Genomic DNA, 23,637 nt, shown 5'->3' with positions numbered 1-23,637 from the left:
ATTAACTCTGTGAGTGTTGTAGTATAGTAATATTAACTGTGTGATGTAGTATAGTAATATTAACTCTGTGAGTGATGTAGTATAGTAATATTAACTCTGTGAGTGTTGTAGTACAGTAATATTAACTCTGTGAGTGTTGTAGTATAGTAATATTAACTCTGAGTGATGTAGTATAGTAATATTAACTCTGTGATGTAGTACAGTAATATTAACTCTGTGAGTGTTGTAATATAGTAATATTAACTCTGTGAGTGATGTAGTACAGTAATATTAACTCTGTGAGTGATGTAGTATAGTAATATTAACTCTGTGAGTGATGTAGTACAGTAATATTAACTCTGTGAGTGATGTAGTACAGTAATATTAACTCTGTGAGTGTTGTAGTACAGTAATATTAACTCTGTGAGTGTTGTAGTACAGTAATATTAACTCTGAGTGATGTAGTATAGTAATATTAACTCTGTGAGTGATGTAGTATAGTAATATTAACTCTGTGAGTGTTGTAGTACAGTAATATTAACTCTGTGAGTGTTGTAGTACAGTAATATTAACTCTGTGAGTGATGTAGTATAGTAATATTAACTCTGTGAGTGATGTAGTACAGTAATATTAACTCTGAGTGTTGTATTACAGTAATATGTAGTATAGTAATATTAACTCTGTGTTGTAGTATAGTAATATTAACTCTGAGTGTTGTAGAATAGTAATATTAACTCTGTGTTGTAGTATAGTAATATTAACTCTGTGTTGTAGTATAGTAATATTAACTCTGAGTGTTGTAGTATAGTAATATTAACTCTGTGAGTGATGTAGTACAGTAATATTAACTATGTGAGTGATGTAGTATAGTAATATTAACTATGTGAGTGTTGTATTACAGTAATATGTAGTATAGTAATATTAACTCTGTGAGTGATGTAGTATAGTAATATTAACTCTGTGAGTGTTGTAGTATAGTAATATTAACTCTGTGAGTGATGTAGTACAGTAATATTAACTCTGTGAGTGATGTAGTACAGTAATATTAACTCTGTGAGTGTTGTAGTACAGTAATATTAACTCTGTGAGTGTTGTAGTACAGTAATATTAACTCTGAGTGATGTAGTATAGTAATATTAACTCTGTGAGTGATGTAGTATAGTAATATTAACTCTGTGAGTGTTGTAGTACAGTAATATTAACTCTGTGAGTGTTGTAGTACAGTAATATTAACTCTGTGAGTGATGTAGTATAGTAATATTAACTCTGTGAGTGATGTAGTATAGTAATATTAACTCTATGAGTGATGTAATTAACTCTGTGAGTGTTGTAGTATAGTAATATTAACTCTGTGAGTGTTGTAATACAGTAATATTAACTCTGAGTGTTGTAGTATAGTAATATTAACTCTGTGAGTGTTGTATTACAGTAATATTAACTCTGTGAGTGTTGTAATACAGTAATATTAACTCTGTAAGTGATGTAATATAGTAATATTAACTCTGTGAGTAATGTAGTATAGTAATATTAACTATGTGAGTGATGTAATACAGTAATATTAACTCTGAGTGATGTAGTATAGTAATATTAACTCTGTGATGTAGTATAGTAATATTAACTCTGTGAGTGATGTAATACAGTAATATTAACTCTGAGTGATGTAGTATAGTAATATTAACTCTGTGAGTGATGTAGTATAGTAATATTAACTCTGTGAATGTTGTAGTACAGTAATATTAACTCTGTGAGTGATGTAATATAGTAATATTAACTCTGTGAGTGATGTAATATAGTAATATTAACTCTGTGAGTGATGTAGTTAACTCTGTGAGTGTTGTAGTATAGTAATATTAACTATGTGAGTGTTGTAGTATAGTAATATTAACTCTGTGATGTAGTATAGTAATATTAACTCTGTGAGTGATGTAATACAGTAATATTAACTCTGAGTGATGCAGTATAGTAATATTAACTCTGTGAGTGATGTAGTTAACTCTGTGAGTGTTGTAGTATAGTAATATTAACTATGTGAGTGTTGTAATACAGTAATATTAACTCTGTGAGTGATGTAGTATAGTAATATTAACTCTGTGAGTGTTGTAGTACAGTAATATTAACTCTGTGAGTGTTGTAGTATAGTAATATTAACTGTGTGATGTAGTATAGTAATATTAACTCTGTGAGTGATGTAGTATAGTAATATTAACTCTGTGAGTGTTGTAGTACAGTAATATTAACTCTGTGAGTGTTGTAGTATAGTAATATTAACTCTGAGTGATGTAGTATAGTAATATTAACTCTGTGATGTAGTACAGTAATATTAACTCTGTGAGTGTTGTAATATAGTAATATTAGCTCTGTGAGTGATGTAGTACAGTAATATTAACTCTGTGAGTGATGTAGTATAGTAATATTAACTCTGTGAGTGATGTAGTACAGTAATATTAACTCTGTGAGTGATGTAGTATAGTAATATTAACTCTGTGAGTGATGTAGTATAGTAATATTAACTCTGTGAGTGTTGTAGTACAGTAATATTAACTCTGAGTGATGTAGTATAGTAATATTAACTCTGTGAGTGATGTAGTATAGTAATATTAACTCTGTGAGTGTTGTAGTACAGTAATATTAACTCTGTGAGTGTTGTAGTACAGTAATATTAACTCTGTGAGTGATGTAGTATAGTAATATTAACTCTGTGAGTGATGTAGTATAGTAATATTAACTCTGTGAGTGATGTAGTACAGTAATATTAACTCTGAGTGTTGTATTACAGTAATATGTAGTATAGTAATATTAACTCTGTGTTGTAGTATAGTAATATTAACTCTGAGTGTTGTAGTATAGTAATATTAACTCTGAGTGTTGTAGTATAGTAATATTAACTCTGTGAGTGATGTAGTACAGTAATATTAACTATGTGAGTGATGTAGTATAGTAATATTAACTATGTGAGTGTTGTATTACAGTAATATGTAGTATAGTAATATTAACTCTGTGAGTGATGTAGTATAGTAATATTAACTCTGTGAGTGTTGTAGTATAGTAATATTAACTCTGTGAGTGATGTAGTATAGTAATATTAACTCTGTGAATGTTGTAGAATAGTAATATTAACTCTGAGTGATGTAGTTAGTATCTGTGAAGTATCTCTACCATTGGAAGCTGCTGAGGGGAAGACGGCTCAAAATAATTGTTTAGAACGGAGCAAACGGAACGGCATCAAACACATGGAAACCACGGAAACCATGTGTTGATAGTGTCGATATCTTTCCAACTATTCCGCTCCAGCCCCCCCCCTCCCCCCCCCCCCCCTCCCCAACGTCCTGTGATCTGTAAGGTACCTGTGCTAGTGCCGATGCTGAAGGCCTGCAGTCTGTTTCCTGAGAAGAGGCTATAGCTGATCCCTCTTCTTGTTCCATCAGGGTACTCGGCCTGATCCTGAGCTACAGACGTACCTGTAGAGAGACAGGTTCAGACGTACAGAGTACAGCATGACCAGGCAGGAATGTTATGCATTTCAACAAGAATCCAATATAACATGAACAGAACCCAACTGAACAATAACACAGTGGTCACCAACTGGTCAATCGTGACCGACGGGTCGATCTTCAAGGCATTCCTAGTCGATCACCAAACATTTCTGTATTCAAGTCAATGATAAAGGCATGAAGGACACTGGGTAGGCAAAGCATTTCCTATTTTTAACCGTTTCATTTGTCTGAAAAGACTAACTCCGCCTACCTGGTGGACCGGGAGATCTGTGGCTCAATCAGGTGTGCCTACTGGGCTGACCAATCAGATAGCTCATAGGCCTACCGAGAGATTCCACGGCCCCGGTCACAGCAAAGTTTGATACTAGACTACGCGAGACTTCGTAACCATGACCAGAGAGAGAGACTGTCAAAGAATACAGCAAAGAGCTACTGTTTTTATGAGTTCAAATCTAAGTTTTATTCAATAATGTTTTTATTCAACACTATTACAAAACATAAAAATATGCTTCTCTCTACTTCCATTCGCGCTGCAGCGAGAAGCCGAGTGTATCGATAGCTCTGCGGTTTCGTTGTTGTTATTATTATTGGAAAAAGACAAAGGAACCAGCACACTGCTCTTAACAGTATCTTTAATAAGCTTTACGTATCGGCCTCATGGTCTTCGTCAGAGCTTTTTCCAAAGCTTTACCTATCGGCCTCACGGTCTTCGTCAGAGCTTTACGTATCGGCCTCATGGTCTTCGTCAGAGCTCTCTCCAAAGCTTTACGTATCGGCCTCATGGTCTTCGTCAGAGCTCTCTCCAAAGCTTTACGTATCGGCCTCATGGTCTTCGTCAGAGCTCTCTCCAAAGCTTTACGTATCGGCCTCATGGTCTTCGTCAGAGCTCTCTCCAAAGCTTTACGTATCGGCCTCATGGTCTTCGTCAGAGCTTTACGTATCGGCCTCATGGTCTTCGTCAGAGCTCTCTCCAAAGCTTTACGTATAGGCCTCATGGTCTTCGTCAGAGCTTTTTCCAAAGCTTTACGTATCGGCCTCATGGCCTTCGCCATAAGCTTTTTCCAAAGCTTTACGTATCGGCCTCGTGGCCTTCGTCAGAGCTTTTTCCAAAGCTTTACGTATCGGCCTCATGGTCTTCCTCAGAGCTTTTTACAAAGCTTTACGTATCTGCCTCATGGTCTTCGTCAGAGCTTTTTCCAAAGCTTTACGTATCGGCCTCATGGCCTTCGTCAGAGCTTTTTCCAAAGCGTTACGTATCGGCCTCATGGCCTTTGTCAGAGCTTTTTCCAAAGCTTTACGTATCGGCCTCATGGTCTTCGTCAGAGCTTTTTCCAAAGCTTTACGAATCGGCCTCATGGTCTTCGTCAGAGCTTTTTCCAAAGCTTTACGTATCGGCCTCATGGTCTTCGTCAGAGCTTTACTTATCGGCCTCATGGTCTTCGTCAGAGCTTTACGTATCGGCCTCATGGTCTTCGTCAGAGCTTTACGTATCGGCCTCATGGTCTTCGTCAGAGCTTTTTCCAAAGCTTTACTTATCGGCCTCATGGTCTTCGTCAGAGCTTTACGTATCGGCCTCATGGTCTTCGTCAGAGCTTTTTCCAAAGCTTTACGTATTGTCCTCATGGTCTTCGTCAGATCTTTTTCCAAAGCTTTACGTATCGGCCTCATGGTCTTCGTCAGAGCTTTTTCCAAAGCTTTACTTATCGGCCTCATGGTCTTCGTCAGAGCTTTACGTATCGGCCTCATGGTCTTCGTCAGAGCTTTTTCCAAAGCTTTACGTATTGTCCTCATGGTCTTCGTCAGAGCTTTTTCCAAAGCTTTATGTATCGGCCTCATGGACTTCGTCATAAGCTTTTTCCAAAGCTTTACCTATCGGCCTCGTGGTCTTCGTCAGAGCTTTTTCCAAAGCTTTACGTATCGGCCTCATGGTCTTCGTCAGAGCTTTTTCCAAAGCTTTACGTATCGGCCTCATGGTCTTCGTCAGAGCTTTTTCCAAAGCTTTACGTATCTGCCTCATGGTCTTCGTCAGAGCTTTACGTATCGGCCTCATGGTCTTCGTCAGAGCTTTACGTATCGGCCACATGGTCTTCGTCAAAGCTTTTTCCAAAGCTTTACGTATCGGCCTCATGGTCTTCCTCAGAGCTTTACGTATCGGCCTCATGGTCTTCCTCCGAGCTTTACGTATCGGCCTCATGGTCTTCGTCAGAGCTTTTTCCAAAGCTTTACGAATCGGCCTCATGGTCTTCGTCAGAGCTTTACGTATCGGCCTCATGGTTTTCCTCAGAGCTTTACGTATCGGCCTCATGGCCTTCGTCAGAGCTTTACGTATCGGCCTCATGGTCTTCGTCAGAGCTTTACGTATCGGCCTCATGGTCTTCCTCAGAGCTTTACGTATCGGCCTCATGGTCTTCCTCAGAGCTTTTTCCAAAGCTTTACGTATCGGCCTCATGGTCTTCGTCAGAGCTTTTTCCAAAGCTTTACTTATCGGCCTCATGGTCTTCGTCAGAGCTTTACGTATCGGCCTCATGGTCTTCGTCAGAGCTTTTTCCAAAGCTTTACGTATCGGCCTCATGGTCTTCGTCAGAGCTTTTTCCAAAGCTTTACTTATCGGCCTCATGGTCTTCGTCAGAGCTATACGTATCGGCCTCATGGTCTTCGTCAGAGCTTTTTCCAAAGCTTTAAGTATCGGCCTCATGGTCTTCGTCAGAGCTTTATCCAAAGCTTTACGTATCGGCCTCATGGTCTTCGTCAGAACTTTACGTATCGGCCTCATGGCCTTCGTCAGAGCTTTACGTATCGGCCTCATGGTCTTCGTCAGAGCTTTACGTATCGGCCTCATTGTCTTCGTCAGAGCTTTTTCCAAAGCTTTACGTATCGGCCTCATGGTCTTCGTCAGAGCTTTTTCCAAAGCTTTACGTATTGTCCTCATGGTCTTCGTCAGAGCTCTCTCCAAAGCTTTACGTATAGGCCTCATGGTCTTCGTCAGAGCTTTACGTATCGACCTCATGGTCTTCGTCAGAGCTTTTTCCAAAGCTTTACGTATCGGCCTCATGGTCTTCGTCAGAGCTTTTTCCAAAGCTTTACGTATTGTCCTCATGGTCTTCCTCAGAGCTTTTTCCAAAGCTTTACCTATCGGCCTCGTGGTCTTCGTCAGAGCTTTTTCTAAAGCTTTGCATATCGAACCTCGTGGTATTCGTCAGAGCTTTTTCCAAAGCTTTACTTATCGGCCTCATGGTCTTCGTCAGAGCTTTTTCCAAAGCTTTACGTATTGTCCTCATGGTCTTCGTCAGAGCTTTTTCCAAAGCTTTACGTATCGGCCTCATGGTCTTCGTCAGAGCTTTACGTATCGGCCTCATGGTCTTCGTCAGAGCTTTACGTATCGGCCTCATGGTCTTCCTCAGAGCTTTACGTATCGGCCTCATGGTCTTCCTCAGAGCTTTTTCCAAAGCTTTACGTATCGGCTTCATGGTCATCGTCAGAGCTTTTTCCAAAGCTTTACTTATCGGCCTCATGGTCTTCGTCAGAGCTTTACGTATCGGCCTCATGGTCTTCGTCAGAGCTTTTTCCAAAGCTTTACGTATCGGCCTCATGGTCTTCGTCAGAGCTTTTTCCAAAGCTTTACTTATCGGCCTCATGGTCTTCGTCAGAGCTATACGTATCGGCCTCATGGTCTTCGTCAGAGCTTTTTCCAAAGCTTTACGTATCGGCCTCATGGTCTTCGTCAGAGCTTTATCCAAAGCTTTACGTATCGGCCTCATGGTCTTCGTCAGAACTTTACGTATCGGCCTCATGGCCTTCGTCAGAGCTTTACGTATCGGCCTCATGGTCTTCGTCAGAGCTTTACGTATCGGCCTCATTGTCTTCGTCAGAGCTTTTTCCAAAGCTTTACGTATCGGCCTCATGGTCTTCGTCAGAGCTTTTTCCAAAGCTTTACGTATTGTCCTCATGGTCTTCGTCAGAGCTCTCTCCAAAGCTTTACGTATAGGCCTCATGGTCTTCGTCAGAGCTTTACGTATCGACCTCATGGTCTTCGTCAGAGCTTTTTCCAAAGCTTTACGTATCGGCCTCATGGTCTTCGTCAGAGCTTTTTCCAAAGCTTTACGTATTGTCCTCATGGTCTTCCTCAGAGCTTTTTCCAAAGCTTTACCTATCGGCCTCGTGGTCTTCGTCAGAGCTTTTTCTAAAGCTTTACATATCGGCCTCGTGGTCTTCGTCAGAGCTTTTTCCAAAGCTTTACTTATCGGCCTCATGGTCTTCGTCAGAGCTTTACGTATCGGCCTCATGGTCTTCGTCAGAGCTTTTTCCAAAGCTTTACGTGTTGTCCTCATGGTCTTCGTCAGAGCTTTTTCCAAAGCTTTACGTATCGGCCTCATGGTCTTCGTCAGAGCTTTACGTATCGGCCTCATGGTCTTCGTCAGAGCTTTTTCCAAAGCTTTACGTATCGGCCTCGTGGCCTTCTTCAGAGCTTTTTCCAAAGCTTTACGTTTCGGCCTCATGGTCTTCCTCAGAGCTTTTTCCAAAGCCTTACGTATCGGCCTCATGGTCTTCCTCAGAGCTTTTTCCAAAGCTTTACGTATCGGCCTCATGGTCTTCATCAGAGCTTTTTCCAAAGCTTTACGTATCGGCCTCATAGTCTTCGTCAGAGCTTTTTCCAAAGCTTTACGTATCGGCCTTATGGTCTTCGTCAGAGCTTTTTCCAAAGCTTTACGAATCGGCCTCATGGTCTTCGTCAGAGCTTTTTCCAAAGCTTTACGTATCGGCTTCATGGTCTTCGTCAGATCTTTACTTATCGGCCTCATGGTCTTCGTCAGAGCTTTACGTATCGGCCTCATGGTCTTCGTCAGAGCTTTACGTATCGGCCTCATGGTCTTCGTCAGAGCTTTACGTATCGGCCTCATGGTCGGTCTTCGTCAGAGCTTTACGTATCGGCCTCATGGTCTTCGTCAGAGCTTTACGTATCGGCCTCATGGCCTTCGTCAGAGCTTTACGTATCGGCCTCATGGTCTTCGTCAGAGCTTTACGTATCGGCCTCATGGTCTTCGTCAGAGCTTTTTCCAAAGCTTTACGTATCGGCCTCATGGTCTTCGTCAGAGCTTTACGTATCGGCCTCATGGTCTTCGTCAGAGCTTTTTCCAAAGATTTACGTATCGGCCTCATGGTCTTCCTCAGAGCTTTACGTATCGGCCTCATGGTCTTCGTCAGAGCTTTACGTATCATTCTCATAGTCTTCGTCAGAGCTTTTTCCAAAGCTTTACGAATCGGCCTCATGGTCTTCGTCAGAGCTTTACGTATCGGCCTCATGGTCTTCCTCAGACCTTTACGTATCGGCCTCATGGCCTTCGTCAGAGCTTTACGTATCGGCCTCATGGTCGGTCTTCGTCAGAGCTTTACGTATCGGCCTCATGGTCTTCGTCAGAGCTTTACGTATCGGCCTCATGGCCTTCGTCAGAGCTTTACGTATCGGCCTCATGGTCTTCGTCAGAGCTTTACGTATCGGCCTCATGGTCTTCGTCAGAGCTTTTTCCAAAGCTTTACTAATCGGCCTCATGGTCTTCGTCAGAGCTTTACGTATCGGCCTCATGGCCTTCGTCAGAGCTTTACGTATCAGCCTCATGGACTTCGTCAGAGCTTTACGTATCGGCCTCATGGTCTTCGTCAGAGCTTTACGTATCGGCCTAATGGTCTTCGTCAGAGCTTTACGTATCGGCCTCATGGTCTTCCTCAGAGCTTTTTCCAAAGCTTTACGAATCGGCCTCATGGTTTTCGTCAGATGCTGTGTTCAAAACAACTAGGAACTTGGATATCTCCGAAAACCGACTTCAGTGTATTCAAGACAACTGGGAACTCGGGGGGGGAAACAAGATCCGACTGGGGAAAATCATTTTGAATGGTCATCCAACTCAGAAACTCAAGCATCTTTCTAGAGCTCCAAACTTTCTGACCTGAAGTTCACTGGCGTCATGATTTGACCTCGTTTTCTTCTGAGTTCCCAGTTGTCTTGAAAGCACCATGACCATCAGTCCAGTAAAATTATAAACATTTACACCTTCTTATCACCTTCTGATCAACAGAACCCAATGCCACATCAACAGAAATTAACATAACTTTAATACTTAAAAGTCTATTGAAAAAGTCTATTGAGTCAATCCAAGTAACAATAAATCCCCATCAAAATCTGTCATTTGCATGAGCTGCGTGTCAATCCACGGCATCCGCCTACGACCCCCACAAGTGTCACGGGACTGAAGGTAACCCATACAATGTAACCCATACAAGGTAACCCATACAAGGTAACCCATACAAGGTAACGCATACAATGTAACCCATACAAGGTTTCCCATACAAGGTAACCCATACAAGGTTTCCTATACAAGGTAACCCATACAAGGTAACACATACAAGGTAACCCATACAAGGTAACCCATACAAGGTAACCCATACAAGGTAACACATACAAGGTGACCCATACACGGTAACCTTTACAAGGTAACCCATACAGGGTAACCCATACAAGGTAACCCATACAAGGTAACACATACAAGGTGACCCATACACGGTAACCCATACAAGGTAACCCATACAGGGTAACCCATACAAGGTAACACATACAAGGTAACCCATACAAGGTAACCCATACAAGGTAACACATACAAGGTGACCCATACACGGTAACCTTTACAAGGTAACCCATACAGGGTAACCCATACAAGGTAACCCATACACGGTAACCCATACAAGGTAACCCATACAGGGTAACCCTTACAAGGTAACCCATACAAGGTAACCCATACAGGGTAACCCTTACACGGTAACCCATACAAGGTAACCCATACAAGGTAACCCGTACAAGTTAACCCATACAAATGAATGAAAGTATGAAGGTCATTTTGTGTAAAAAGCTTTCGTACATCTCCTAAATAGAAAACAGACACTTCAAAACCTTATTCCTCATGATTTATTTTGTGACTGTCTTTTTTTGCCATTTATGAATGTGTTATTCAATGTGTTTCTAGGGGCTTTAGTAGTAAAGGCAAAATTCAATATTTCATAAAATATCTAGATTTGTATAAATGTGTGATACCTAAAGGGGTCCTAAAAATATAAATCAAAGTGCTAACTGATCCATGGTATGACCATCTTAAAACAATTCCATTTGTCCGCTTAGTAACCCCCTCCCATAGCCCAAAAATTATTCTTTTTTAACAGAACCCAACATAATAATAACAGAAACAAATAGAACGTCAACCGAACCCGTTTGAATGTCAAATGAAACCAATAGAACGTCAACAGTACCCAATAGAACGTCAACAGAACCCGATTGAATATCAAATGAAACCAATAGAACGTCAACAGTACCCAATAGAACATCAACAGAACCCAATAGAACATCAACAGAACCCAATAGAACGTCAAATGAAACCAATAGAACGTCAACAGTACCCAATAGAACATCAACAGAACCCAATAGAATGTCAACAGAACCCAATAGAACGTCAAATGAAACCAATAGAACGTCAACAGTACCCAATAGAACATCAACAGAACCCAATAGAACATCAACAGAACCCAATAGAACGTCAAATGAAACCAAAAGAACGTCAACAGATCCCAATAGAACGTCAACAGAACCCAATAGAACGTCAACAGAACCCAATATTGGACGATTCCACGACAGTGGAACATGTTTTGAGGTAACTCGCGTTGTTCTGGCAGTTCTCACAAAGAAACTTCACTGGGGAAGTGGGATGTTTAACATGCTGTTTACATTTGTATCACAACCGCCTGTTTGTTGTTGTTGAAAACCATGATGAAAGTGGCCCTTTCAGTCCCGTCTCAGACCTTTACCTTCTGTAAGACCCTGTGATCTGTGAACCAGACATGATACAGACAATATCTTGGTGTCGTTATACTCCTTATTGTGTTGCTCAAACACGGAGTATGTCTAAATTCTGAAATACACATTTTTCACATTTATTTATTTAACATAGAAAATATAAACACGGCATTTAAAACATTTTTAAAAAACAATGTTTGTAACTCTATAATCTTCAAACACGTCGACATTCCAGAGTGGTGCTCGCTGGTACTTTTAATAACGTGACCCATTCTATACAGAGACGTGATACGTGATATCACGTGATACGTGATACGTCATTAACCAATCAGAGCCCTCCATTATGATGGCACGTTCATCAAGTCACCTGCAGAGGAAGTTACCTTTGAATCCATTTTCGGTTCCCAGATTATTGCGTCTTACAAAGGTCTAAAAAAGGACAGAAATGGCCACTTTCATCAGGATTTTCTACAAAATGGTTTGTGATAGAAATGTAAAAGGCATTTCAAACATCTTTTTACCCAATTAAGTTTCTATGTGAGAATGTCCAGAAAAATCAGATACCAAAAAGATTTTCTGCTGGCGTGGAATCTCCCTACGTCAACTGAACCCAATAGAACGTCAACGGAACCCAATAGAACGTCAACAGAACCCAAAAGAACGTAAACAGAATCCAACAGAACGTAAACAGAATCCAACAGAATCCAACAGAACGTCAACAGAATCCAACAGAACGTCATCAGAACATGAACAGAATCCAACAGAACGTCAACAGAATCCAACAGAATCCAACAGAACGTCAACAGAATCCAACAGAATCCAACAGAACGTCAACAGAATCCAACAGAACGTCAACAGAATCCAACAGAACGTCAACAGAATCCAACAGAATCCAACAGAACGTCAACAGAACATGAACAGAATCCAACAGAACGCCAGCAGAATCCAATCGAAAGTCAACAGAACATGAACAGAATCCAATCGAATGTTAACCGAATCCAACAGAACGTCAACAGAATTCTGAGTAACAGGCAACAGTTCCAACAGATGACGTGTTAGCGACAGTCTAGTCTATTGATAGTGAGTTGAGCATTTACAGTTGAGACTTTCCAAATAAGGTTATCCACAAACCTTTGGCGGCATTCTCCTGTATGCTGACATCTCTGGCGTTCCTTGAGAACCTGATGCCTGTATACACCTGTTCCTTTACATAGACCACCACCACCCCCAGGCTGGACTGGGCCGGGGTTCCCTGGTCCATAGCCTCCACCATGAGGGTCCTCTGGGCCTGATTCAGCCTGTCTATCCCCTCCGTCCCCTGGATCTCTCCTGTTAGGGAGTTGATGCTGAAACCCCTCACCGGACCGGCGAAACGGTAGAACACAGAACCGTTGGCACCAAAGTCCTTGTCCTCGGCCCGCATGGTGGCCAGGACCCGATGTGATTGGCTGGCCGAGACCTCGACGACGAGGGGGTCTTGGATGAAGAATGGAGCGTTGTCGTTTATGTCCAGGATCGTCACTGTGACCTGGGTTACGAAGAAGCGGAGAATGAAAAGGGGGTTTGGGTTGGGAAAAGGAGCGAGGATAGAGGGTTGGGAGAGAGAGGAGGAGAGAGGGTTAGGAGAGAGAGGGAGGAGAGAGGATAGGGTTGGGAGAGAGAGGGAGGAGAGAGGAGAGGGTTGGGAGAGAGAGGGTTGGGAGAGAGAGAGGAGAGAGGGTTGGGAGAGAGAGAGGAGAGAGGTTTGGGAGGAGAGAGGGTTGGGAGAGAGAGAGAGGAGAGAGATTTGGGAGGAGAGAGGGTTGGGAGAGTGTTGGGAGAGAGAGGGACGAGAGATGGTTCGGGGAGAGAGGGAGGAGAGGGTTGGGAGAGAGAAGGAGGAGAGGGTTGGGGGAGAGAGGGAGGAGAGGGTTGGGAGAGAGAGGGAGGAGAGAGGGTTGGGAGAGAGAGGGACGAGAGAGAGTTGGGGGAGAGAGGGAGGAGAGGGTTGGGAGAGAGAGGGAGGAGAGGGTTGGGGGAGAGAGGGAGGAGAGGGTTGGGAGAGAGAGGGAGGAGAGGGTTGGGGGAGAGAGGGAGGAGAGGGTTGGGAGAGAGAGGGAGGAGAGAGGGTTGGGAGAGAGAGGGACGAGAGAGAGTTGGGGGAGAGAGGGAGGAGAGGGTTGGGGGAGAGAGGGAGGAGAGAGGGTTGGGAGAGAGAGGGACGAGAGAGAGTTGGGGGAGAGAGGGAGGAGAGGGTTGGGAGAGAGAGGGAGGAGAGGGTTGGGGGAGAGAGGGAGGAGAGGGTTGGGAGAGAGAGGGAGGAGAGGGTTGGAGGAGATGTGATGGTAAAGTTATCCTCTGAGGAAGGTAGTATGCCAATATAAAATACATATTGTTCTTCACATAAAGTATTTATTGACATCAATGATGTGTTGTCGTCTGGCCCTGTTACCTGAGCTGAGGTGTTTCTGGGCTCTGCAGGTGACAGGTCCACAGCGAACACATGGAAGCTGTACGACGCCCTCTTCTCCCGGTCCACCGGCGACGCCGTAGTGATACGCCCAGTGTTTTCGTCAACGGTGAAAGCGCCCCTCGCCTCTTGACTCAGGAAATACAGAACCTTCCCGTTCTCCCCCTCGTCTGCGTCTGTGGCCGTGACCTGTGGCCGTCACCAATATTAGATTTTTTGGTGTGAAAGTTATGGACCTATTATGACCTAGCTTTAATACTGCAGATAGATTGTAGCTTCCATCAATGTAATTGTCTGTATCAGGCGACTATATTGATCAAAGTCACCTTGTCCTAAAGAGATTTACACGGTTATGAAAACGTCACGCCAGGTTAAAGCCTGCAAGAAACCCAGCCCTTATTGTAAGTGTTTCTACTATCCCCTACGGGGGAAAAATGAATGTTGGAGAAACGATTGGAACCTTTTCCCTGTTTGACCGCTAGGTTTTATGGGTATTATGACACCCCCAAACCACACATTCAAATGTTAAATACTGAAGTGAGACTGTTGATGGTGTAGCTGCCGCTATCACATTGTATTGGATTTAGTTGCACCTTAACTTAGTTTTAACCAAAGGGTGGAGTTGCGATCCTATTGTATTTCATCACATCTGAACATAAATGATCCTATCTTACCTCTAAGACTGTAGTTCCCTGGGCGGCGTCCTCTGAGACGTCTACGGTGTAGCTGCTGCTGCTGAAGGATGGACTGTTATCATTTACATCCAGCACCCTCACCTCCACTGTGGCTGTGCTGCTCAGAGCAGGAGAACCACGGTCCAGGGCCACCACCTGCAGGTTGTACCCTGCCCGCAGCTCCCGATCCAGGGGACGAGACGTGGACAGGGCCCCTGTACTGACATGGAGTTGGAAGTCTCCGTCTGGGTCTCCAGCTATAGGAGGGAGGAGAAGAGAGACAGCTGTCATGGTGACACCTGGTAACATTGACTAGATTTAATTTCAGTTCAGATAGTGAAGTTTTCAATTTCCGTGAACATCAGATCTATTCATCATCATCGAGTCGCTCATGAGAGACGGTCTGGCGTCGACCTCTAGAGAGACGGTCTGGCGTCGACCTCTAGAGAGACGGTCTGGCGTCGACCTCTAGAGAGACGGTATGGCGTCGACCTCTAGAGAGACGGTATGGCGTCGACCTCTAGAGAGACGGTCTGGCGTCGACCTCTAGAGAGACGGTCTGGCGTCGACCTCTAGAGAGACGGTCTGGCGTCGACCTCTAGAGAGACGGTCTGGTGTTCGACCTCTAGAGAGACGGTCTGGTGTTCGACCTCTAGAGAGACGGTCTGGCGTCGACCTCTAGAGAGACGGTCTGGCGTCGACCTCTAGAGAGACGGTCTGGCGTCGACCTCTAGAGAGACGGTCTGGAGTCGACCTCTAGAGAGACGGTCTGGCGTCGACCTCTAGAGAGACGGTCTGGCGTCGACCTCTAGAGAGACGGTCTGGCGTCGACCTATAGAGAGACGGTCTGGCGTCGACTTCTAGAGAGACGGTCTGGTGTTCGACCTCTAGAGAGACGGTCTGGCGTCGACTTCTAGAGAGACGCCCCACTCCCAAGGTCTTACCAGTGATCCTGTCTCCAGGTCTTACCAGTGATCCTGTACTCTATTTCTCCAGGTCTTACCAGTGATCCTGTACTCTATGTCTCCAGGTCCTAACTGTGATCCTGTCTCCAGGTCTTACCAGTGATCCTGTCCTCTATGTCTCCAGGTCTTACCAGTGATCCTGTCCTCTATGTCTCCAGGTCTTACCAGTGATCCTGTCCTCTATGTCTCCAGGTCTTACCAGTGATCCTGTCCTCTATGTCTCCAGGTCTTACCAGTGATCCTGTCCTCTATGTCTCCAGGTCTTACCAGTGATCCTGTACTCTATGTCTCCAGGTCTTACCAGTGATCCTGTCCTCTATGTCTCCAGGTCTTACCAGTGATCCTGTCCTCTATGTCTCCAGGTCTTACCAGTGATCCTGTCCTCTATGTCTCCAGGTCTTACCAGTGATCCTGTCTCCAGGTCTTACCAGTGATCCTGTACTCTATGTCTCCAGGTCTTACCAGTGATCCTGTACTCTATGTCTCCAGGTCTTACCAGTGATCCTGTCCTCTATGTCTCCAGGTCTTACCAGTGATCCTGTCTCCAGGTCTTACCAGTGATCCTGTACTCTATGTCTCCAGGTCTTACCAGTGATCCTGTACTCTATGTCTCCAGGTCTTACCAGTGATCCTGTCCTCTATGTCTCCAGGTCTTACCAGTGATCCTGTCTCCAGGTCTTACCAGTGATCCTGTACTCTATGTCTCCAGGTCTTACCAGTGAACCTGTCCTCTATGTCTCCAGGTCTTACCAGTGATCCTGTCTCCAGGTCTTACCAGTGATCCTGTACTCTATGTCTCCAGGTCTTACCAGAGATCCTGTCCTCTATGTCTCCAGGTCCTAACTGTGATCCTGTCCTCTATGTCTCCAGGTCTTACCAGTGATCCTGTCTCCAGGTCTTACCAGTGATCCTGTACTCTATGTCTCCAGGTCTTACCAGTGATCCTGTCCTCTATGTCTCCAGGTCTTACCAGTGATCCTGTACTCTATGTCTCCAGGTCTTACCAGTGATCCTGTACTCTATGTCTCCAGGTCCTAACAGTGATCCTGTCTCCAGGTCTTACCAGTGATCCTGTACTCTATGTCTCCAGGTCTTACCAGTGATCCTGTCCTCTATGTCTCCAGGTCCTAACTGTGATCCTGTCCTCTATGTCTCCAGGTCTTACCAGTGATCCTGTCTCCAGGTCTTACCAGTGATCCTGTACTCTATGTCTCCAGGTCTTACCAGTGATCCTGTCCTCTATGTCTCCAGGTCTTACCAGTGATCCTGTACTCTATGTCTCCAGGTCTTACCAGTGATCCTGTACTCTATGTCTCCAGGTCCTAACAGTGATCCTGTCTCCAGGTCTTACCAGTGATCCTGTACTCTATGTCTCCCGCGGGTCCCGTGTCTGCGTCAGCAGCCCTGACAATACACAGCTCCACGGGGCTCTGGCTCTCAGGGACCTCTAGGCCGTACCAGGGCCTGGCGAACACCGGCACGTTGTCGTTCTCATCCTGCACCAACACACGCACCACCACCTTGGCAAAGTTAGGAGGCAGGCCCCCGTCCCTGGCAGACACTGGTGGGAGGACGGATAGAGAGTGTGAACAGATTGGACTGCAACTTCCCGTCAGTTCATTTGCTGATGTGTTATAAAGAAGGACCAATCACAAGCTGATTCAGTTAAACAAACAAAATGCACGTGGAAAATTTAGCAGACACTCTTATCCAGAGCGATTTACAGTAGTGAGAGCATACATTTTACATATATTTCCATATTAGTCCCTCTTGGGAAGTGAACCCACAACCTGGCATTGTAAGTGTCATACTATACCAACTGTGCCACACAGCACTTTCTGAGACTATCAACGCCAAGGAATTAACCCCTTTATACATTCTTCCAATCTTTTGAACACTGAACTGGTAGAGGGATTACTCTTACCTGTGAGTGTGTAGTGGTCCCGAGTCTCTCTGTCCAGGGTCTTGGTAGTACTGATGACCCCTGTCACAGGGTTGATGGTGAAGCCTTCCTCTGTTACACCTCCATATGTCACCTGGCCATTAGAACCTAGAGACAGAGAGAGACAGAGACAGAGACAGAGACAGAGACAGAGACAGAGACAGAGACAGAGACAGAGACAGAGAGAGACAGAGACAGAGACAGAGACAGAGACAGAGACAGAGACAGAGACAGAGACAGAGACAGAGACAGAGACAGAGACAGAGACAGAGACAGAGACAGAGACAGAGAGCGAGAGACAGAGACAGAGACAGAGACAGAGACAGAGACAGAGACAGAGACAGAGACAGAGAGAGACAGAGACAGAGACAGAGACAGAGACAGAGACAGAGACAGAGACAGAGACAGAGACAGAGACAGAGACAGAGACAGAGACAGAGACAGAGACAGAGACAGAGACAGAGAGCGAGAGACAGAGACAGAGACAGAGACAGAGAGCGAGAGACAGAGACAGAGACAGAGAGCGAGAGAGAAAACATAAAACATAAAAATCACAAAGTCAATATTACATCTCATCTGGACTCTTTTCCTAGTCTCCTCTCCATCATCTGCAAAATAACTGGAATCGGATCTCAGGTAGAAACTATTGCAAAGGGCTATTATGTATGTGTTGTTATCTATGCTGTTCTGTCAAGTCATTTTAGATGAAGCACAGGAGATGATGAGAGAGCCATTGAAGACCATTCAGATGTGTCAAACTAACACACAGCTGAGAGGAACAAACACTAGATTATAAATCTGTGTTACTGCTCTGACCTTCATCACTAGCTCATTGAACACTGTGGTTGATGGGGGAAATTAATTGGCATTGAAAACCCTCTATATCTCTCTCCCCACCCCCTCTCTCCATTGTTCTGTTCCTCTCTACCAATCTCTGCTAGGTATCACCCTTTCCCTTTCCTTTCTCTCACCCAATCTCTTTCCCTCACCCAAACTAACCCGTCCCCCTCCCTTCCTTCTCTCCAAGTTCTTCCTCATTCCATTATTCTACCCCACCCCACCCTCCTCTTTCCCTTCTCTGTCTCTCTTTCCTCTCCCACCCTTTCCTCTCCCTCCTTCTCCTCTCTCTCTCTATCAGTGGCATTAAGTTGCCTGGTTGCGTGCTAGAAGCAGAGATGGTTTTTGGCACTCTCACATATTTACTTCAGAAATAACTCCTGGGGAAAATTAGAGTCATGTTAACTGCAATGAAACACCTTAAAGTAGACCTAGTAGATCTGTCCGGGAAAAATATGACTTCAAATATATATTAATATATGTGTGTTTGCCAAGCGAGCACTTACGGTAGATATGGTAATTTTCACGTTTTAATACATGTATAGAATGTTTGGGAATGAGAAGAGTAGGGCATGTGTATAAATTCTATAGCAATATAGAGTGGGATAGCGGTCGTGCTTTTGGATAATTAATAGACTCCGCAGTAAATAAAACCTAATAAAAACATCTGTCTTGTCTGAAATAAGCCATTTTCCACAACGGTCTGCCTTCATTCACTTTGAACTGGGGGGGGGGGGGGGGGGGGGGGGGGGGGGGGGGGGGGCGCTGTGTGTGTGTGGGGGGGGCGCTGTGTGTGGGGGGGGGGGGGGGGGGGGCGCTGTGTGTGTGTGTGTGTGTGGGGGGGGGGGGGGGGCTGTGTGTGTGTGTGTGGGGGGGGGGGGGGGGGGCTGTGTGTGTGTGTGTGTGTGTGGGGGGGGGGGGGCTGTGTGTGTGTGTGGGGGGGGGGGGGGGGGTTGGTCATTCACCCAGTCCTCCGATGACATGGCATCCATGGCATAGTGTGATTGTGTTGACATTCATAGTTACAGTCGTCCGTTTTTGTTCAAAATACTTAAGTCATTGAAACGCATCCCGACTGGAGGCAGCAAACTATGGACAAGGATTTACAATTTTACAATTTACAACCTCATAGTCATATTCTTGGACCAAATAAATGTATTGGTGGATTATATGAATAATGCATTGAACTACATCCATCTATTCTGACAACTATGCCTTACTGTACGTCATGGAAGGTTCAATCAAAAATAACCTATTTTAAAAACCTCATATAAAGTTGATTTTGAAGCATAAACTGTGAATTTTATATTTTTGACTGATATTACGATTGTCTGTTTGTTTCACATCTGCAAAGTAGTTATTAAAACGCTGTCAATTCCACTTTTTTACATGAAATATTTCGCCAGTCTTAAAAAGCAATGGACATTCAATAAAGTGATTATTTATTAACCAACCAGTTCGGATTTGAAGATGGCGTGTATCGTTTTATTCGGACAGACCCTCCAAGACACAAGAGTGTTTGTGTACCTGCCTTCCCCTTTTGTCTTACCTTGGTCTCTGTCCGTTGCCGTGACGGTGATCACCGTGGTTCCCGCTTCCTGGTTCTCTCTGACCTCCGCCTCTAGCTCCTCCCCCTGGAAAAGCGGCGGCTCATCGTTCACATCAATCACGTGGACAGACAGAACCTGATTGGTGGACAGCTGGGGCATCCCATGATCCTCAGCTATGATGGTCAGGTTAAACACTTCCTGGTCCTCACGATCTAGAGCCTTCAGAATGGACAGAGAGCCTGGAGGAAAGGAGATGAGGGGAGGAAATGAGAGGAGAGGAGATGGGAAGGATAGGAGAGGAGAGGAGAGGGGAAGGATAGGAGAGGAGAGGAGAGGGGAGGAGAGGAGATGAGAGGGGAAGGATAGGATAGGAGAGGATGAAAACATTAATTGGTTGACTAGATGGAACCATGTATCCAGCTCATTTATATCTGTAAACTATTGGTAAGGAAATATCATATTTTTCAGACCTGGAAAAGGCAACGTTTTACTGCAGTTGAGAGACAATACTGTACCAAAAAAGTGTACAAGGTTGATCAGCCCTAAGAAATGATTGATAGAGAAAACTATTCATTTTAATAAGAAAACCTTTATTCTCCAATGTCTTCCTGATTCACATACACTGATAGACTACTAAGAATGACAGCCAGCCAATTCAGAAAAAAAGATCGCTCGCTCACTCTCTCTCTCTCTCTCTCTCTCTCTCTACTCTCTACTCTCTACTCTCTACTCTCTACTCTCTACTCTCTACTCTCTACTCTCTCTGCTCTCTCTGCTCTCTCTGCTCTCTCTGCTCTCTCTGCTCTCTCTGCTCTCTCTGCTCTCTCTGCTCTCTGCTCTCTGCTCTCTGCTCTCTGCTCTCTGCTCTCTGCTCTCTGCTCTCTGCTCTCTGCTCTCTGCTCTCTACTCTCTACTCTCTACTCTCTACTCTCTACTCTCTCTACTCTCTCTACTCTCTCTACTCTCTCTACTCTCTCTACTCTCTCTACTCTCTCTACTCTCTCTACTCTCTCTGCTCTCTGCTCTCTGCTCTCTGCTCTCTGCTCTCTCTACTCTCTCTGCTCTCTGCTCTCTGCTCTCTGCTCTCTCCTCTCTCCTCTCTACTCTCTACTCTCTACTCTCTACTCTCTACTCTCTCTGCTCTCTGCTCTCTGCTCTCTACTCTCTCTGCTCTCTGCTCTCTGCTCATCTGTGCAGATTAACCTCGGTGTTTCAAACTGCTTTTCTCATGAAGGATAGACTAGTTTCCAACATGCTGCTCTCATAAAGGTCTTTACTTTACAACACTAACACAATCACCAGGACATGCTCTCTGCTTTGTACTTTCTGCTGAAACAAGAACAGGTAAACATAGCTAACGTTAGCTAGCCAACTCAACGTACCTCTCTTGGCGAGTTAGCTTGCTAGCTAACTTAACTTTTATTTGAGTGAATACTGGAGCAGCTCTGTGAATGCATACTGGAGCAGCTCTGTGAATACATACTGGAGCAGCTCTGTGAATGTATACTGGAGCAGCCCTGTGAATGCAGACTGGAGCAGCTCTGTGAATGCATACCGGAGCAGCTCTGTGAATGCATACTGGAGCAGCTTTGTGAATGCATACTGGAGCAGCCCTGTGAATGCAGACTGGAGCAGCTCTGTGAATGCATACTGGAGCAGCTCTGTGAATGCATACTGGAGCAGCTCTGTGAATGCATACTGGAGCAGCTCTGTGAATGCATACTGGAGCAGCTCTGTGAATGCATACTGGAGCAGCTCTGTGAATGTATACTGGAGCAGCTCTGTGAATGCATACTGGAGCAGCACTGTGGCAAAATATGGCAACTTCCTAAAACAACTAAAGCACACCCTATCAGACACCCTATCAGACAGGCTATCAGACAGTATATCAGACAGGATATCAGACAGGATATCAGACACCCTATCGACAGGATGTCAGACAGGCTATCAGACAGGCTATCAGACAGGATATCAGACAGACTAGCAGACAGACTATCTGACAGTATATCAGACAGAATATCAGACAGAATATCAGACAGAATATCAGACAGTATATCAGACAGGATATCAGACAGGATATCAGACAGGATATCAGGCACACTATCAGACACCCTATCAACAGGATGTCAGACAGGCTATCAGACAGGCTATCAGACAGTATATCAGACAGTATATCAGATAGGCTATCTGACAGGATATCAGACCCGTTACTGTCCTTGTTGATGCAATAAAGGAGTGAAGATGTCTTGGATCACGGTGTGTGTGTGTGTGTGTGTGTGTGTGTGTGTGTGTGTGTGTGTGTGTGTGTGTGTGTGTGTGTGTGTGTGTGTGTGTGTGTGTGTGTGTGTGTGTGTGTGTGTGTGTGTGTGGAACATACATGTTCTGTTGAACATGGGGAAGCAGTGGTATTTACATGTCTGCAGAGCCAGTTCAACCAATGCAGAGTTTCCACTATAAGACAGAGACACACACACACACACACACACACACACACACACACACACACACACACACACACACACACACACACACACACACACACAGACAGACACACACACAGACACAGACAGACACACAGACACACAGAGACACAGACAGACACACAGACACACAGAGACACACACACACACAGACAGACACACACACAGACAGACACAGACAGACACACAGACAGACACACACACAGACAGACACACAGACACACAGAGGCACAGACAGACACACAGACACACAGAGACACACACACACACAGACAGACACAGACAGACACAGACAGACACACAGACAGACACACACACACACACAGACAGACACACACAGACAGACACACAGAGACACACACAAACACAGACAGACACACACACAGACAGACACAGACAGACACAGACAGACACACAGACACACATACAGACACACACACACAGACAGACACAGACAGACACACACACACACAGACAGACACACAGACACACAGAGACACACACACACACACAGACACACAGACACAGACAGACACACACACACACACACACAGACAGACAGACACACAGACACACAGAGACACACACACACACACAGACAGACACACACACAGACAGACACAGACAGACACAGACACACACACAGACAGACACACACACAGACAGACACACACACACACACAGACAGACACACAGACACACAGAGACACACACACAGACACACAGACACACAGAGACACACACACACACAGACAGACACAGACAGACACAGACAGACACACAGACAGACACACACACACACACAGACAGACACACACAGACAGACACACAGAGACACACACAAACACAGACAGACACACACACAGACAGACACAGACAGACACAGACAGACACACAGACACACATACAGACACACACACACAGACAGACACAGACAGACACACACACACACAGACAGACACACAGACACACAGAGACACACACACACACACAGACACACAGACACAGACAGACACACACACACACACAGACAGACAGACACACAGACACACAGAGACACACACACACACACAGACAGACACACACACAGACAGACACAGACAGACACAGACACACACACAGACAGACACACACACAGACAGACACACACACACACACAGACAGACACACAGACACACAGAGACACACACACAGACACACACACAGACAGACACACACACAGACAGGCACACACAGACACAGACAGACACAGACACAGACACAGACACAGACAGACAGACACACACAGACAGACACACACACAGACACAGACAGACACAGACAGACCCCTCACTCCAACTGGAACTATACTGAACAAAAATATTTTAAAAAATCTAAGATTTTACTGAGTTACAGTTCATGTAAAGAAATCAGTCAATTAAATTAAAATTAAT

At 44.7% G+C, this 23,637-nt stretch overlaps 1 protein-coding gene across 1 annotated transcript in view; it reads right to left on the bottom strand.

Annotated features, from left to right (window-relative positions):
- Positions 1 to 23,637, bottom strand: part of LOC129864131 (protocadherin-16-like) — a gene marked incomplete at its 5' end in the record, with an annotated part of 108,503 nt that overhangs the window by 55,459 nt on the left and 29,407 nt on the right. The window contains 7 exon segments of the mRNA XM_055936780.1: positions 3,324 to 3,437; positions 12,439 to 12,835; positions 13,739 to 13,945; positions 14,431 to 14,687; positions 16,747 to 16,956; positions 17,320 to 17,445; positions 19,724 to 19,963. Of these exon segments, the coding sequence (XP_055792755.1) occupies positions 3,324 to 3,437; positions 12,439 to 12,835; positions 13,739 to 13,945; positions 14,431 to 14,687; positions 16,747 to 16,956; positions 17,320 to 17,445; positions 19,724 to 19,963 (1,551 nt within the window).

The sequence above is a fragment of the Salvelinus fontinalis genome, chromosome 10 (genome assembly GCF_029448725.1).
Source record: "Salvelinus fontinalis isolate EN_2023a chromosome 10, ASM2944872v1, whole genome shotgun sequence".
In the NCBI taxonomy this organism is placed as follows: Eukaryota; Metazoa; Chordata; class Actinopteri; order Salmoniformes; family Salmonidae; genus Salvelinus; species Salvelinus fontinalis.
Note: the sequence above shows the minus strand (reverse complement) of the source record. Positions and strands in the feature narration are given on the sequence as shown.